Source organism: Rhinichthys klamathensis, unplaced genomic scaffold (assembly GCF_029890125.1).
Source record: "Rhinichthys klamathensis goyatoka isolate OS25496 unplaced genomic scaffold, OSU_Roscu_1.1 h1tg000068l_1, whole genome shotgun sequence".
Taxonomy (NCBI): Eukaryota; Metazoa; Chordata; class Actinopteri; order Cypriniformes; family Leuciscidae; genus Rhinichthys; species Rhinichthys klamathensis.
Genome location: NW_026606611.1, coordinates 5,436,873 through 5,453,079, shown reverse-complemented (window position 1 = coordinate 5,453,079; position 16,207 = coordinate 5,436,873). Strand labels below are relative to the sequence as shown.

The following is a 16,207-nucleotide window of genomic DNA, read 5'->3' as shown; positions in this document are numbered from 1 at the left end:
CCCATACGATCCTCCGAGGAGGGTCGTAGAATGGTCAGTTCGGTTGTTCCCTGCCGGTTCGCCGCTTCAGGGCGCAGTAGTGACTGTTCAAACAAATCCAGAGGCCAGTCTTGAGAGACTGGTTCCCCTAGTAAATTTCTGGCAGCGTGGAAACTACTGCCACATATTTCTCAGTGGGTCCTGCACACTATAGAAAAGGGTTTCAGAATTCAGTTCGGTTCTCGTTCGCCCAGATTTCTAGGGGTCCTCCTCTCATTGGTGGACCCCGAGCAGGCTTTGGTTATGGAGCAGGAAGTACTGTCACTTCTGCAAAAGGAGCTGTAGAAGGGGTTCCTCCTCCCAGCAGACAGCCATTACTTCATTGTTTCCGAAAGAGGATGAGGGGGGTTCCCGAGGTTTGCTTTCGGGGGCGAAGCATACCATTATCGGGTTCTTCCATTCGGCCTAGGTTTATTACCCCACACCTTTACAGTATGCGTGGGTGCAGCTCTGGCTCTTCTGAGACTCCAGGGCATTCGCGTATTATACTACATCAATGATTGGTTGTTCCTAGCTCAATCTGAGTTTATGGCAGTTCGGCATCGAGATGTCGTTCTGTCTCTTTAAGGATGTTGGGGTTGCCTCTCAACGCCAAGAAGAGTGTGCTCTGAGGACCACTTTTCTAGGTGTAGCAATTCTTACAGCCGTAATGGGGTATATCTAGGCCAGTCACTCACTGTGAAACAGTTTCAGACGGGTGGGTCTCATGGCAGTTGCGTCCAACGTATTACTTTTGGCCTTCTGTTCATGAGACCCCTGCAGTGGTGGCTCAGGACCAAGGGGTTTTCTCCGAGGGGAAATACGTTTTCGCATGATCAAGGTCACGCGGCTATGCCTTCGTGCTTCGGTCATGTGGAAGAACCTTGGTTCCTCGCCCAGGCCCAGTGTTGGGGGCTTTTTGTCGACGCATATTGCTATCGACGGATGCTTCCCTCACAAGTGGGGGCGATCATGAGTGGTCGCTCGGCGAATGGCGGACAACACACTGATGGTCTCGTATATCAGCGCAGATATCCTGTTGAGGCAGGGGCTGAGGCCCAGGGGATTGGAGACTTCACCCCGAGGTGGTGGAGCTTCTTAGGGAGAACTTTGGTCTAACTAAAGTCAAGTCGACCTTTCACATCGTTTGTACAACGCATTGCTCTATATGGTTCCCCCTCACGCAGCCAGCTCTTCTCGGACTGGATGCGATGGTGCAGGTGTGGCCGAGGCTGCACCTGTACGCATTTCCCCCGATATCTATGCTCCCGGAGGTTCTGGAGAGGGTTCGCCGGGAAGGGGCTCATCTGCTACTAGTAGCCCCATACTGGCCGACTCGAGTTTGGTTCTCGGACTTTGTCTCTTCTGGACGGCTCTCCCATGGAGATTCCGTTCAGGAGGGACCTGCTGTCCCAGGCAGGGGGCACGATATTTCACCCTCGACCGGAGTTGTGGAAACTGTGGGCCTGGCCTCTGAGGGGGCCAGGCTCATAGAATCCAGTCTCTCTACTGAGGTCGTTGAGAGATTCTCCATTCCAGAGCTCCTTCCACGAGAAGACTGTATGCACTGAAATGGAAATTATTCTCCACCTGGTGTGGTGAGCGTCAGTTAGATCCTGTTAACTGCCCTGTTGGTTCAGTTCTCGATTTTCTGCAAGACCGTTTCTCTGCTGGATTATCTCCTTCCACCTTAAAAGTTTATGTGGCGGCTATTTCGGCCTATCATACCCCTCTGGGGGGTACTTCTATTGGGAGAGATCCTCTGATTATTCGTTTTCTCCGTGGTACATTGAGGTTGAGACCTGCACTGCACTCTAGAGCACCGGCTTGGGATTTAGCCATTGTACTTGAGGGTCTGGCTCTGGCTCCCTTCGATCTTATTGAAGAGGTTTCAGAAAAATTCCTCACTTTGAAAGCTTTATTTCTCCTTGCTATTTCATCTATCAAGAGAATTGGAGATTTGCATGCCCTGTCGGTTGCTCCGTCATGTCTGGAATTTGCACCTGGTATGGTGAAAGCATTTCTATACCCTAGACCGGGTTATATTCCTAAGGTCCCAGTTAATGTTGGGGGCCCAATAGTGTTGCAGGCCTTTTATCCTCCACCTTTTAATACCCCAGATCAGGAACAACTGAACCTGTTATGTCCAGTTCGGGCATTGGATGCCTACGTTCACAGAGCTGCCCTGTGGCGTAAGTCAGAGCAGTTATTTGTATGTTTTGGGTCACTCAGAAAAGGGTGCCCTGCATCTAAACAGGTTATGAGCAAATGGATAGTCGAGGCTATATCATTGGCTTATGAAGCGGCCGGTCAGCCTTCACCTATGGCTGTACGGGCCCATTCTACAAGGAGTATGGCGGCCTCTACGGCCTTCATTTCGGGTGTTTCCCTTCTTGACATTTGTAATGCGGCAGGTTGGTCCTCTCCACATACATTTGTCAGGTTTTATGACCTTGACCTCTCCACTCCTGGGGCGAGGTTGCTTGCTTCTTAGTGTGCGCAAGGACTTCACACAGAACGGGCATTTGTCACTATGGCGTAGTGGGTATGGGGTTCCCACCGCGTCTCAAACGCAGCTCGAAGTTCCCTTGAAAGGGAACGTCTCAGGTTACGTATGTAACCCAGGTTCCCTGAGAGGGAACGAGACGCTGCGTTTGCCTGCCATACTTCCTGCATGCCCTGATAGACTTGCTTCAGACTTTTTCAGAAGCTGTCGCGGTCTGTTTTCAAGGGTGCTTTATAGTTTCCTGGTCTATGACGTCACCCATGACGTATCGGGCTTCCATTGGACTGATTTTACACGTGCTTCATGACGCAATCACGCAGAGCGTTCCCACCGCGTCTCAAACGCAGCGTCTCGTTCCCTCTCAGGGAACCAGGGTTACATACGTAACCTGAGACGTTTTCTCACCACTGTCATTTTTTGTTGAGTGTTTATTTTGTTATTGAGTGGAAAGCATGTGGCATATGTTTACATATTCATATAAACGTAGCTCTCAGCAGCCTGGGTGGCGTTGTGATGTTTGCTAACAGTTTACCGCTGAAAAGGTATTTCAAAATTCTTTTTTCATTTTATCACTACGGGAAGAGCGTAAAAGAACTTCGCTGTGAGTATCTCAGGGCTTTTAAGGTTCCCTTTCGAGGAAACTCGAACTGCGTTGAATGACACTTTGGGGAACGCCCCTCAGCGTAGCGCCTCTGAAGCATGAATGAAACTAGACCAATCCTGATTGGTGTTGCGTCATGACGTAATGTGTGACGGCATAAGCGGAAGCTACAAAGAGACGCCGGCACACAACAGTGTTAGCTTTCTGTTCTTTAGAAAGCGCTCTCTGTTTGACATTGTCTGTCCTATTTGGTGTTGTTTGTCACAAGCATTTTATCAAGAGTATGGTGAGTGCAAGTTTCACTCGATGTGTGCACCCCTGCCCTCGCTACATCACGGGTGGGGACACACATCGTTTGTGTACACACTGTTTGGGAGTGCAGCATGCGTGAGCAGCTCTCGAGGTAGTCTCAGCCTCAGACGTCACGCCCACATAACGTTGGCTAAACGTCTGATGCATTATGGTACACTTAACTGGAAACACTTCAGGAATGTTGAAGTCGTCATCTGATTGGATGAATTTTATCGGATTTCCGGGGGGTGCGAGTGTTGCGTTTATTTTCGGTCCGCCGGGAAACAAAGCGCAGACGTGTGATTGCGGAAGAAAAACTGTTGTGTTTACATGAGTGACAATGAGCATTTATCAAGATCAGCTAAACGTAGGATTCTCAAAAGTATGCGAGGTTCATGGCATAGACTCTTTAAGAGATGTCCAGGAGTTTTGTTTGAGGCACTTAGTGGAGACAAAAAGAGATATTTTAGCCTGTTTGCCGACGGGATTTGGGAAGAGTATTATTTTCCAAGCCTGGCCGACCCTTTGTCAGCATTTAGAAGGATTCCCAGCAGATCCAATTTTACTAGTTGTGTGTCCCCTCCTATCTATTATGGAAGATCAAGTGAAGTACCTAACTGCGAAGGGGATATCAGCCGCGTTTGCGGGCAAACATGAAACAACAGACGCTGACATCGCAGCTGGCCGATTCAGTATTGTGTTCGGTTTTCTTCTCCTTCTTTGATTTTCTATGCTGACTGACTTGTTGCACGCCGGTCTGTTGTTGTGGGGACATTTCCACGCCCCGAAACGGGACGCTGAATGAAACGAACTGTAATTGGTTGTTTGACATGTCGGTCAAACGGCCTTATGGGCGGGCCTTGGCCAAAGAAAGCTGCAAAGAATTCCAGACCTTCAGCCGTCAGTCTGAAGGTCTGGCTACGCGAGACTACTCTCGAGGGGGCTGCTTGCGAGGATTGTGAAAGGCTTACGATCCATGTGCTGCGCTCCACCTGGCCATTTTCAATGAGGATGGTCAGGCTCGCGAGCCCCGTGGTACGGGACCCGCGTCTGCTGAGGCGGCGCGGCAACGCTCTTCATGGGGCTCGCAGATGGATCTGACAGGGGATCCCGAGACTGCTGAGGCACGAGTGGAGGACCCGATGCTTGAGCTGTCTGCTTCCGAGGAAGTAGACGTGTGCTCAGCATCGAGGGCGGAGATTTTGGGGATGACTCGCCACCCCATATCCCCGCATATGAGGCGCTGGTAGAGGTTGTCTCTCGTGCTGTGGACCGTCTCAATATCAGTTGGCCACATGAGAGGCAGGAAGCGCTCGTGAAAAGCAAATTAGACGAGCGCTTCCTGCAGCACAGAGAGCAACGTCAGCATCGGGGCTTGCCTTTCTTTCCCTCTGTAGCTTCCGCTTATGCCGTCACACAGTACGTCATGACGCAACACCAATCAGGATTGGTCTAGTTTCATTCATGCTTCAGAGGCGCTTCGCTGAGGGGCGTTTCCCAAAGTGTCATTCGACGCAGTTCTCGTTCCCTTTCTCAGGCAACAAGGGTTACAGACGTAACCCGAGACGTGTTCTGACGAAACAGAAGAATAGTATTGTTGGATAAACACCTTGGTAGCCAGAGCCTCTGCATTTTCCCGGCAAGATTTCTCAATCTCAAGCTGGGTCTGTAGTACGTTCACCTCCTCGATCACCATTTGGGAAACTGTGCAAAGAAAGGAAATGCATTTATGAGTAAATGAAAGCACAGCAGGTCATATTTACAGTCCAATCCATCATCCAGGAACTGTGTTTCGATGCTCTATAGAAGTAACTTTATAGAAATACAGTCCTGTATGACAGATGCACATTTTAGATATAAGCATCAGCTAGGAAGCTATATAAGCCTGTTCTCATGGCAATAAAAGTAGGAGTATAGTCATGTTTTCATCTATATTCTTTACAGTATTTCTTGAAGTGAACATCACACTATCTTCTACACAGTTCATGAGGGGTGTTTTAAATCCGGATGCACAGAAATGATCCACAAATGCTACCTTTTTTAAATAACATATTCTAAATGAGGAAACAGCAACAGAAATAGCAACTGTAAGTTACGTTTTCATTAAGATGTGTTTTTTTTTTTTTAATCAGTGACACATTACCGGAGTCTAATGAGATAGACAGTTATCAGTTACATGCTTACAATGGGGACCATTTCCCAACACTTTGGGTACCATTGATGGACTGTAACTCTATACACTACACTGGCCTCTCAAATAGAGGATTGGATGTCATAGCAAATGTCAGAGCAGCTCACATCAAAGAGGCTCCTAAACAAGACGTTTGTCTTTAGTGCATTGCACTATTTCTAAAATACATTAAAGTGGCATCTAAAAAAACTAAATTTTCAGCAGTTCTTTAAAATGGTAAATTGAAAATTAATGATCTTTTTAAATCAAATATAACAATAATATATGTGCACGGTCAAAATAAAATGGTAAATGCATCGTTTGTGCCTGTGCATTTCACAGGAAATGATCAAGAGAGGGAGTTTATTATACATTATTCCATGAAAGGCTGTTGAATTATGCAGGAACGATGCGTCTCTCAACATGCAGTCACAGCAAAGTACATCACCAGCCTGCCCTGGAGCCCTTTCTCGGAATAAACATTTCGCCTAATTTTCTTTTTATGTGGTAAAACTGTAAATTGTGAGAATGGAAAGCGGGACGTTATCAATGCTTGTCCACTTTGACCCCTTATTTAGAGATTGATGCATGAAACTGATCCTGATATCACATAAAAAAAATGCAATAATAAAAAACAGTCCTTCAATTGAATCCAATCGCATTATTTTGTATTTAATAATATTTACCATTAAAACATTTGGTTTTATAATATATCAATTCACATTATCCTATTGATTAATCAAACGAGCAGGATTAAGACACCTGTTTCTTCATTCCTGTTAAATATGCAGGATGGGCATCAGTGCGGCAGCGAGCAGCTCTGCAGAGCCAGTGAGAGAATGACCTGGCAGGGACGTGTGAAGTTCGCAGCTTTAACATCTTTACACAGCTTTAATCAGAGCACTTGCTTAAAGGGGTCATAATGGTACATGCACTTTTACAAGTTGATTGTACTGAAATGTGTGTTGGCAGTGCCTGTACACAACCATCATATAATGATAAAAATCCATCCAGTGTTTTTTTTATTTTTTTATCTCCTTATATGTTTTCCCCTGTCTCAAATTGAGCCGTTCGACCGTGTGACGTCACACGGTCGGACGCCCATCCCAAGATTGTTGATTGACAGCAGCGTTTCAACACAGACCCGCCCTGAGCGAGCTGTCATCATAGTCCGTCATTGTTGATACGCTGGAGCATAATGGCGTCTAAGCGATTGTGGTGTTCTGTTCTTGGGTGTAATAACAACCACAGAGGTCATTTTAATGTTCCTAAATCCGAACCGCTGAAGACACAGTGGCTGAGTTTTGTTTTCGAAGGGAATATTCCCCACGAGCAACATCAATGCTTTCATGTTTGCGCGAATCATTTCTCACCAGACTGCTTTATAAACGAGGGTCAGTATGAGCTGGTTTTGCTAAGAAGCTGCTCATGAAAAAAGAATCGGTACCAACTATTCGTGTTCCTGCTGCACCTTCAGAAGAAGTGAGTGTAAAATTTTATTAACCTTTATATTAATCTTTGCAAATCGCTTGCACGCTTCACGATGAATGCGGCTAAGGTTTACACTCAGGGACATTACGGCATGTTTCCTATGTACGACGTTCTCAATATAATTAATAATCCCACGTTTATAATGAACAACACGTTATGGTTATTACAAACTGTGTACGCAGATGTTAAAGTTAACGTGGTAACACTACACTTTACTTTTGTAGATGGTTTATAACGGTGTCTGTTACTGATTAAGAAGTAATGTCAAAAAATCTAACTGATACGGTTGCACAGATGTGTCCTCAGAGACTCCCGCTGCCATTCTTTCTCCAAAATATACCCTCAACTGTTGTCAAGGCAACACTCCACGTGTGTTGTGTCAAAACACCCCACAGAACAGAGGGCGGGGTTAGAAAAGCTCATTATCATTTAAAGACACATGCACTTAAATGGCGTGCTGAAAACAGAGCTGTTTTTGACCAGGTAAAATTAGTGTTTTCTTACAATACTAATGAGAATTTTTAATTAAAGTATATTACAAACTTTTCATTTAGACCCTAAAGAATCATATTAACTTGTATAAAAATGGCATTATATGACCCCTTTAAACCTAAAATCAAAATAGTATAGCAGGTATAATTCAGTATGGCAAAAGTCCATAAGAGAAATTTACATCAAAAGTCACAAAATCCATTCCATCCATTTTTTAGCTTACTGATTCATCACAGCCACTGATACAACACATAATGCTATTGTCTACTGTACATCATGCAATCAAATCTAGATAAAAGGTTTGTCGACATTTCTCAATAAAGATAAGGACATGAAGACGAATATATAATAGGCTAATTAGTTTTAAACCAAAATCACACCACTGAACACGGCAGAAACTGCTTGAAATTTCACGTCAACTAGCCAAATACTGTATAAATCACCAGATCTGACATTTGTAAGTTACAATAAAAGTAAAATGACCTCAATCTGGGCAGTATTGGGGAAAGTAATGCATTACAATATTGCGTTACTCCCTAAAAAAGTAACTAATTGAATTACTTAATTACTTTTTATGGAAAGTAATGTGTTGCATTACTTTTTCTCACTTGGGATGGGCTTGCTTGTTTTTTGGGGGGTTAAGTTGTATTTTTGCCAAATATAAAGGCCCTTTCACACCAAAAGTGAAATGAATAAGCCACAGGCTGAAGGAAATGCAAATTCACACCTGTACAGTAGAGGGCGCAGCTCAAACGGACCTTTCAGCCGTTCTGTATTGCAGAAGAATGGGACGCAAGAGAAGAAAGTTAAAAATTCTAACTTCAGCAATAAAAACAAAAAAAATGAAACAAATGGGATGTTTATCTAAAGCCATTTTTGATTATTAGTATGGTTGAATTGGATCATCACAGGTCAGCAGCAAAGACATTGGTTAATAAAGTGAGATTAAATACATAAAGTATACAGTATTTGTGTTATGTACTGTAAAATGATTGATTTAGCTTTAGCTTACCTCAAGGGCATCCAAGATGTAGGTGTCTTTGTTTCCGCAGTAGTTTCAATTTTGATATTTTTAAGTCAAACCGTTCTTGTCTGTCAGTCAAATAATGCAGGTCTATGGTAACTAAGTTCCTCAAAGAGCGTGCACAGAAAAGTCCAAATTAAACATGATTTAATGACTCGTAAATGTAAGTACACATTGATGGCCTAAGACACGAAACGATCGGTTTGTGTGAGAAAACGAACAGTATTTATATCGTTTTTACCTCTTGTAACCACAGCCACGTCCAAGTGATCTGAGGGCCGGAAGCGCCGGAAGTGATCTCTCTGAAAAAATTCAACGTTGTCTGTTGATATATCGAAATCGTCTTCCATTGCGATTTCCTGAATATCTAAATATGTTTAGATCTTCACAGTGAAAGGTAACACTTCCGAAATCTCTGTGTAAACAATGAGTGACGTACACTCGCGAGAGATCACTTCCAGCGCTTGCGCAGACCGAAATGCCCGCGCCCTCAGATCACTTGGACGTGGCTGTGGTTTCAAGAGGTAAAAACGATATAAATACTGTTCGTTTTCTCACACAAACCGCTCGTTTCGTGTCTTAGGCCATCAATGTGTACTTACATTTACGAGTCATTAAGTCATGTTTAATTTGGACTTCTCTGTGCATGCTCTTTGAGGTGGTGACCATAGACCTGCATTATATGACTGACAGACCAGACTAAAAATATCAAAATTGAAACTACTGCGGAAACAAAGACACCTACATCTTGGATGCCCTTGAGGTAAGCTAAAACATACCAAAAATGTATTTCAAAGCGAACTATCCCTTTAATACTTATTTGAAAATGTAACTCAGATATTTAGTTGTAAATTTAAAAGTAATGCATTTACTAGTTACTTGAAAAACTAATCTGATTACGTAACTCGTTTTACTTGTAATGTATTACCCCCAACACTGCATCTGGGTCATTCACTAATTCTGCATCTGACACTGAGTCAGTTTGCACGTGCGGCCCATGAAAATAAAGCAGGACAATAAAAGGGGTGTGGCTCTCTCTTTCCCTTGCAGATCAGTCCAAACTCATCTGCTCATCTCATTTGGCTTCCAATGATTGACCGAGAGAGCGCTGCTTCTGGGCTTTCTTCTTTGTGCAGATTCTAGGTCAGCAAGTCCACCACGCTTAATGCTGCATGAGCAAAATATGGCTCTGCGGAGTCAGCCCAACAGAGACGAAAGCTTAAAGTAATGCAGTAGCATCCTTAGCAGACAGGAAACAGCTGCTTCAAACAAGCATGTGTCTGCCACTTTAAGAAAATGTTAGAATGGCTTTAGACTGAAGCGCTTCCATTCCAATTTTGATCGCAGAAGCTCTTTTAATAAATCATAACAGTTCAGGTATAATCACCCAGCAATTTTGATTTCAACTCCAGGACTAATTTGCAACCTATAATCTACTTCAAACGCAGGGCGGGTGTGTAGACTGCATTAAAATGCTAACAGCATTAATTTTTATGTAAATATAGGCCTAAAGATTTCACTCTTTCCACACACAAACTGTAAGATATGTAAAGGGTAAAGGTAAATTAGCTGAGTAATGGGGCCTATAGCTTGACACACGGGCCTGTGTTTTAATTTGCATAAGTGCAGAGGGTATTCTTAATGAAGCGTCCCAAAGAGGAGGTGGGAGACAGCTGCTTTGCCAGACACAGATCCAGTACCTCCCAGATACTCAACAGCAGTTCCCCTGCAGCAGCCAATCATTAAATAGAACACAGACCAATCACATGCACTCTGCACAAGACTATTGTACTGTATGTCAGCAAGTAGGGCAAACTACTGTGACATTTGCTGTGTCATGTTTGTGCCATTTAGTGAGGTTATAAAATAAATGCACTACCAAAACAGAAAAATGAACGAGAGTGGTGCAAAAGTCTCATCAACATAACTCACAAGGTAACTGTGAAAATACCATGCATTTTGTGAACATTACATTTTACAAGATAATCATATTGAATATATTTCCACAAAATTGTATTCAAGGTGACATGCATTTCAGAAATGACATGAAAGCGCATGAGGGGTTTGGCATGAACTACAATGGAAGGTTGAAAGGAAGGTGCCTATTCATTTTCTACTGATAAATAATTCATAATTGGTGGATTTTTAATAATTTAGTGACATAACAAGACAGTGATGAGAGCTGAATTCAGCTGCTCTACGTTGCTTCCCAAGGGAAGGTCTGACAATTCCAGGACACCAATAAAGAAAGAGCAGCAAGAATAACCTAAAAGCAGAAGCCAAACTAGTCTAAAATAAAACTGGATTCATCTCAATATTCAGTTATGCACAACAACTAATATTCACAATGATTTACCAAATAGGCTTCCAGGTAAAATGACATACTGATATCCCACACTTTTAACTGTAGTAATTGCACAAAAAGTCTCTTCATACGGTTTTACCAATAAAACTCCAGCAAAAATAATTTATCCCCAAAGAATTAAAAAAAATGCTTTCTTTACAAGTTTCTACATAAATAACATGGCACTCGAGTTATGCGTTAAAAATACTCCTCAGTGCTGCACATATTCACTATATAAACATAAGTACAAAAGTTCAACATTAGGCCTTTTTATGAAAAAGCAAGTGAAACCCTGTCAAATGAAACCCTAATTTCAATCTTGCAGAGAAGAATGAACATTTTCTCACCTGAGAACAATTTCCAGATTCAGTTCCTGGCAGCCGCTAGAGTGTTGTCAGAGTGCTAACAAATTAGCTAGTAACTGAGGCTGGGTTTCCTTACATGTCACAAAATGGAATGGAAGCAGGTAAGGTCACCTTAACACTAATGCATCTCTACGGTTGGCTCCCAGTAGCCATGGAGACTGGAATACCTGCTAACACCTACGAATAATAGACCATTCAGAAGAGCCCTCAGGTAATAGTGATATGGGTGAGGGTGAGGGGATAGGAAATGAGACAACATCAAGCGTCAGTTTAGTGGGATGTGCCAAGTGAGATCATCTTCGCCTCTTCCTCTTTGTAAAAAGGTGATGTATGGGTACAGGGTATACCAAGGAGAATTGGAGGAGAATTAAAAGAAGAATATTGAAATATTGTAATCTTCAATCTAAATAACTTCCCCTCCCTCTAGCAGCAACATCTCATCTCTGATGATGTTTACTGGCGTGAGGACGGAACAACCTGTCACTCACATGACATCACAGCAATAGCAAACCACAACCATCCAACCAATTCCTGATGGACAAAATCAAGTCCAAACCTACATTTTTTCTTGTCCGAGAAGCCGTTGAATATATGTCATAATATAGACAAAAAGGCTATCATAACTTCAGTTTCATGTGACCTCAAGACTTTTGGAGCGTCTTTGTGGTGAAAGAGCCAGCAGGGGTTACGTGGGGTGCTATGAAAAAAAAAAAAAACTATTTATAATTGTATTCATTTGTAAGAATTGATTTGTGGTCCAGACTGAGCCGGGATCTGGACCGCAGGAATCTAATTGGTGACCTCTGGTCTATACAGATAATCAGAAAATGAATCTGATGCTTTACCACTAATATGACATCCAAGTGATTATGTACCGCACACATAAACAGAATCTGCTCTACACTGCACATTGCAATATTATTCTTCCCACTTTGAATGACAAACATACCTTACAAATAGATTTTTTTTTTTTGCAGAAGATGACTTTACATTCTTTCATGATCTTACCTCGTTTAATGTGCTTGAGTTGCCTTTCAGCCTCATCTCTCTCTGCAGCGAGTCTCTGGCACTAGAAAACACAACAAGTGTTGACATTTTGACAAAATTTATATAGAAGATATAACAAATAAAACAATTTGAGAGCACAGCAGTTTCTAAAACATTATATATGCAATACTGGTCAAACGTTTGGGGTCAGTAAGATTTTTTTTTTTTTTTTAAATAAATTAATACTTTTATTTAGCAAGGATGTATTAAATTGATCAAAAGTGACAGTAAATACATGCATAATGTTATAAAAGTTTTCTACTTTAAAAAAAAAACTGTTCTTTTGAACTTTCTATTCATCAGAGTCCAGAAAAAAATATATCTCATGGTTTCCACAAAGAACACTAAAGGGTTAGTTCACCCAAAAATGAAAATTCTGTCATTAATTACTCACCATGACACAAATGAAGATCTTTTTGATGAAATCTGAGAGCTTGCTGTCCCTCCATTGACAGCTACGCATTTAAAAACGTATTTAAAAAAAAACATAAAAAATTCTTACGAACCCCAAACTTTTGAACTGTAGTGTATATTCACACAAATGTACTTAACATCACATAGCATCTACTGAACCAGATTTCAGCAGATGTGAGGGTATGTTCCTGCTAGTTTATTCTGGACTGGATATCATTCTTTTATTAAGGATGTATTGTGTCCCAAAATGAATACACATGTCTTAGGTCCCATTGTAAATATTATAATTTTGGGCTTTGTCAGATATAGTGACAGTGGGTGCAATGCTCTGGAAAACCTCCTGACATCTTTCTAAGTAAACCACATAATTCTCCTTCACATTGCAAACGCATGTAAATAGTGTTGCCTTGCCACACAAATAGTGATCCACTGATACCTGAAACCTTATAGTGTCATTATAAACCATCAATTCGTTCGTAAATTTAAATAAATGCAGTTTATTTGGAACGTTTCATTCGAGAATTAGACATTTTAATATGAATGATGAAACCACATCCGAAATATGAAAATGCATGAAAGCACAAATGGAGAAATTAAGAGGTGTTATCTGCAACCACAAATTATGCGTGTCAGATGAATATTTTCCCTTTAAGGTCATCATCTGTGTGATCTGCACTCTTATATGAAATACAAAAGATGCGCAGACCCTGTCACATGAAAAGGGTGTCAACCCTCGAATGGATTAAAAAGCCGGTTAACTCACACAGCCACATCCCTTTTCACACCACTATGAGAAAAATGTATGTTCATGAACAGAGAATGCTAGCTAATAAATAGAAGCGAAGGCATTAAAGATATAGCCTATTCTTTTATGCATGCATTCTCTCACCTCCTTGCTCTCCTCCCGAGCCTCTCCCTCTTTATCTCCACCGGCCTCCATCTCACTCACTGCACAAATCAACACAATTACTCATACAACAATACATTCAACATTTAAACAATCATCTCATCTGCTGCTTTCCTCAGTAAAATCGTTGCCATTCAAAACTAGTTGACTCGAGTGTTATATTTGAAATGTTCAGTAGCCTACCACAGCCGGTAGTCAGCGGCGGCGCATCCATCATCTCCCCCTCCTCACACACAGAAGACTCAGCCAGTCAATGTACCAGTACCGCCCGGCGTCTACTATGGCGAAGGCTTGACTCATGAATATTAAGATACTTATGTCACGTTCGACGTACTTGATTTGCTGTAAGGAAAATATTACTACTGAATATTAATTTGGGTCACGTGACAATATGCTCGCTGCAAATCCCCTCCTCGAGAGGGAGCCAAACTCCGCTTAAAGCGACAGAGGCTGTTTCAATGGAAGTCAACGACGAAGATGCTTCATTGCATTCATTCAGTATGCCTACGCTAAATTAACCACTGAGTGGAAACATATTGTAATATAATACATTGCGTGCCTATCTACATGTTCATTTTACAGAAAGCTATGCGATTTCATCTTTATTTACCTCTTAAAAAGAAAGAGAATGAATTCCCGGTGAAGAGCTACACGTAGGCTATGGCCTCATTATCCAAAAAACAGTTTATTCTTGGATTCGCCAGATATCTGATTGGAAATCGTGGCAAAACAGCTCAGCATCGCCCACTCTTTTGGAGCGATTATTTGTCAGATCATTTGTTTAGTTTGCAATAACATTAAAATATGTTTCATTTTGTCCTTTAATTAATACCAAATAGTAGTTTATTTTCTTACTGAGACATTAAACAATAGCGATGACATGACATCACATTACAATACAAATCAATATCACAAACACCATTAATTGTATCAAACATAAAAAAATATATATTTAAAGCAAAAAGAGAAATCAGTAGCCTAATACAATAATAGGCCTACTGAATATAGCCTACAGCAAATTTTTTTAATACGATTTCTTTCTATGGAATAGCCTACAGAAGATTCAAAGATAAAACATCAAGAAGCATTGGTTAAACTGAAACAATGTATTATTGCTATATTCCGCTTCCATTAAATCTAGATAGGTCTTCCCGTTTTTATCTTGATCTCTTTTAGTGAAAAGTGTCTCAATGGTGCCCTCTTCTGTGACCTCCAAGGGCTTTCGATGGGTCCCTCTTATCCCAACAGAAATCACAATTTATGGAACTCAATATTGGAAAATGTACAGCATTTAACAGTAAACCTTGCTACTTCTCCCGTGGTATGTGCCTGAAACCTGTCTCCTCTTCCAGTGTCTGAATCTCTGAACCATAAGTCAATAACACCAGCTCTTTTGCATCTAAGAATCTCTTTAACTATTATATCCATCTCATCTGTTTACGAGATAGTATCCTCTCTTATCCTTTTTATTTTAAATTTTAGCCGAAACTTCAACAAAAGTTAAAATTCTCTTATAATATTTCTTTAAATGTAAGTAAAATAAAAAATGAATTCCCAATACTCTGTTCATAAAAATAAAAAAAAGATTATTTAATGGAAGCATAATAAAGAATGTAAATACATTAATATGCATATTATTATAGGCCAGGCTTAAAATACAATACTCAGTTTCATATAATATTTAACAACTCAGTCTCTGTCCACCAATGGGGTCCTTGGCCTGTTGATGGCAGATGTAAACACAGATGTTTCTAGTGAAATATGCTAAGTTTCATGCAATGCTGATATATATTCAAGTCATCATGGCACAGATTTTTGAAAGTAACGGTATTGCTCGAGTACTGAGGTGTGTTATCAACAACAGTTATCGCAAGAATGCAGGTTAGCACAACATGACCACCCACTTGCAGTGCACTGGCCAAGCAATAACGTTTGTGTACTTTTGTACAGTATGTTTCTGACATTAGTCTCCTTTCTCTTCCATTTGATCCTCATTTCAACAGCTTTCACAACTTCTGCACATGATAAACTATATATTTAGCTCACCCTTGTTGCACTTACACTGTGCGTTAAATGATTTCACAGCCCTAACATGCAACAGTTACAACACTTAACCCAAGCACCCTCTCCACGTTTACCAGAGTCATGCTCACTTTCACATGCTCTTCTCCTCTTTGGCTTACACACTTCTGTAGTGTGCACATATTTCTAACATAACAAAAGAGTCTTCATACATTCTTACTCAAATAAAAAATAGGTATCTTCACCATTTCAGTCTTAAACAGTATATAGAAGCTATTCGTTCAGCATTCACCTGCAAATGCCTTGTTTCTCCTTCACCCACATTTCTTTTTAATTTCTCTGTTGATGATTCCAATAGTACTTCAGTGATCACTCCACAAAGATCCATTCACCCAAGACTTTTGCCCTTGTTGCAACTTACTACAAGCTTTTTACATGCCATTTTAAATCTCATAATTAAGGTAGCCCATTCCACATAAGACAAAAAAGCATGGTATAGTAAATTATAATTATGA

General features: G+C 41.2%; 1 protein-coding gene across 1 annotated transcript in view; it reads right to left on the bottom strand.

Annotated features, from left to right (window-relative positions):
- The window catches only part of shtn3 (shootin 3), a 36,624-nt gene extending 22,687 nt beyond the window's left edge, over window positions 1-13,937 (bottom strand). The window contains exons 1-4 of the mRNA XM_056250373.1: window positions 13,854-13,937; window positions 13,653-13,711; window positions 12,311-12,371; window positions 5,026-5,120 (exon numbers count right to left, since the gene is read on the bottom strand). Of these exons, the coding sequence (XP_056106348.1) occupies window positions 5,026-5,120; window positions 12,311-12,371; window positions 13,653-13,711; window positions 13,854-13,887 (249 nt within the window). The 5' untranslated portion in view covers window positions 13,888-13,937. The remainder of the gene's footprint in view (window positions 1-5,025; window positions 5,121-12,310; window positions 12,372-13,652; window positions 13,712-13,853) is intronic.
- Window positions 13,938-16,207: the final 2,270 nt, after the last annotated feature.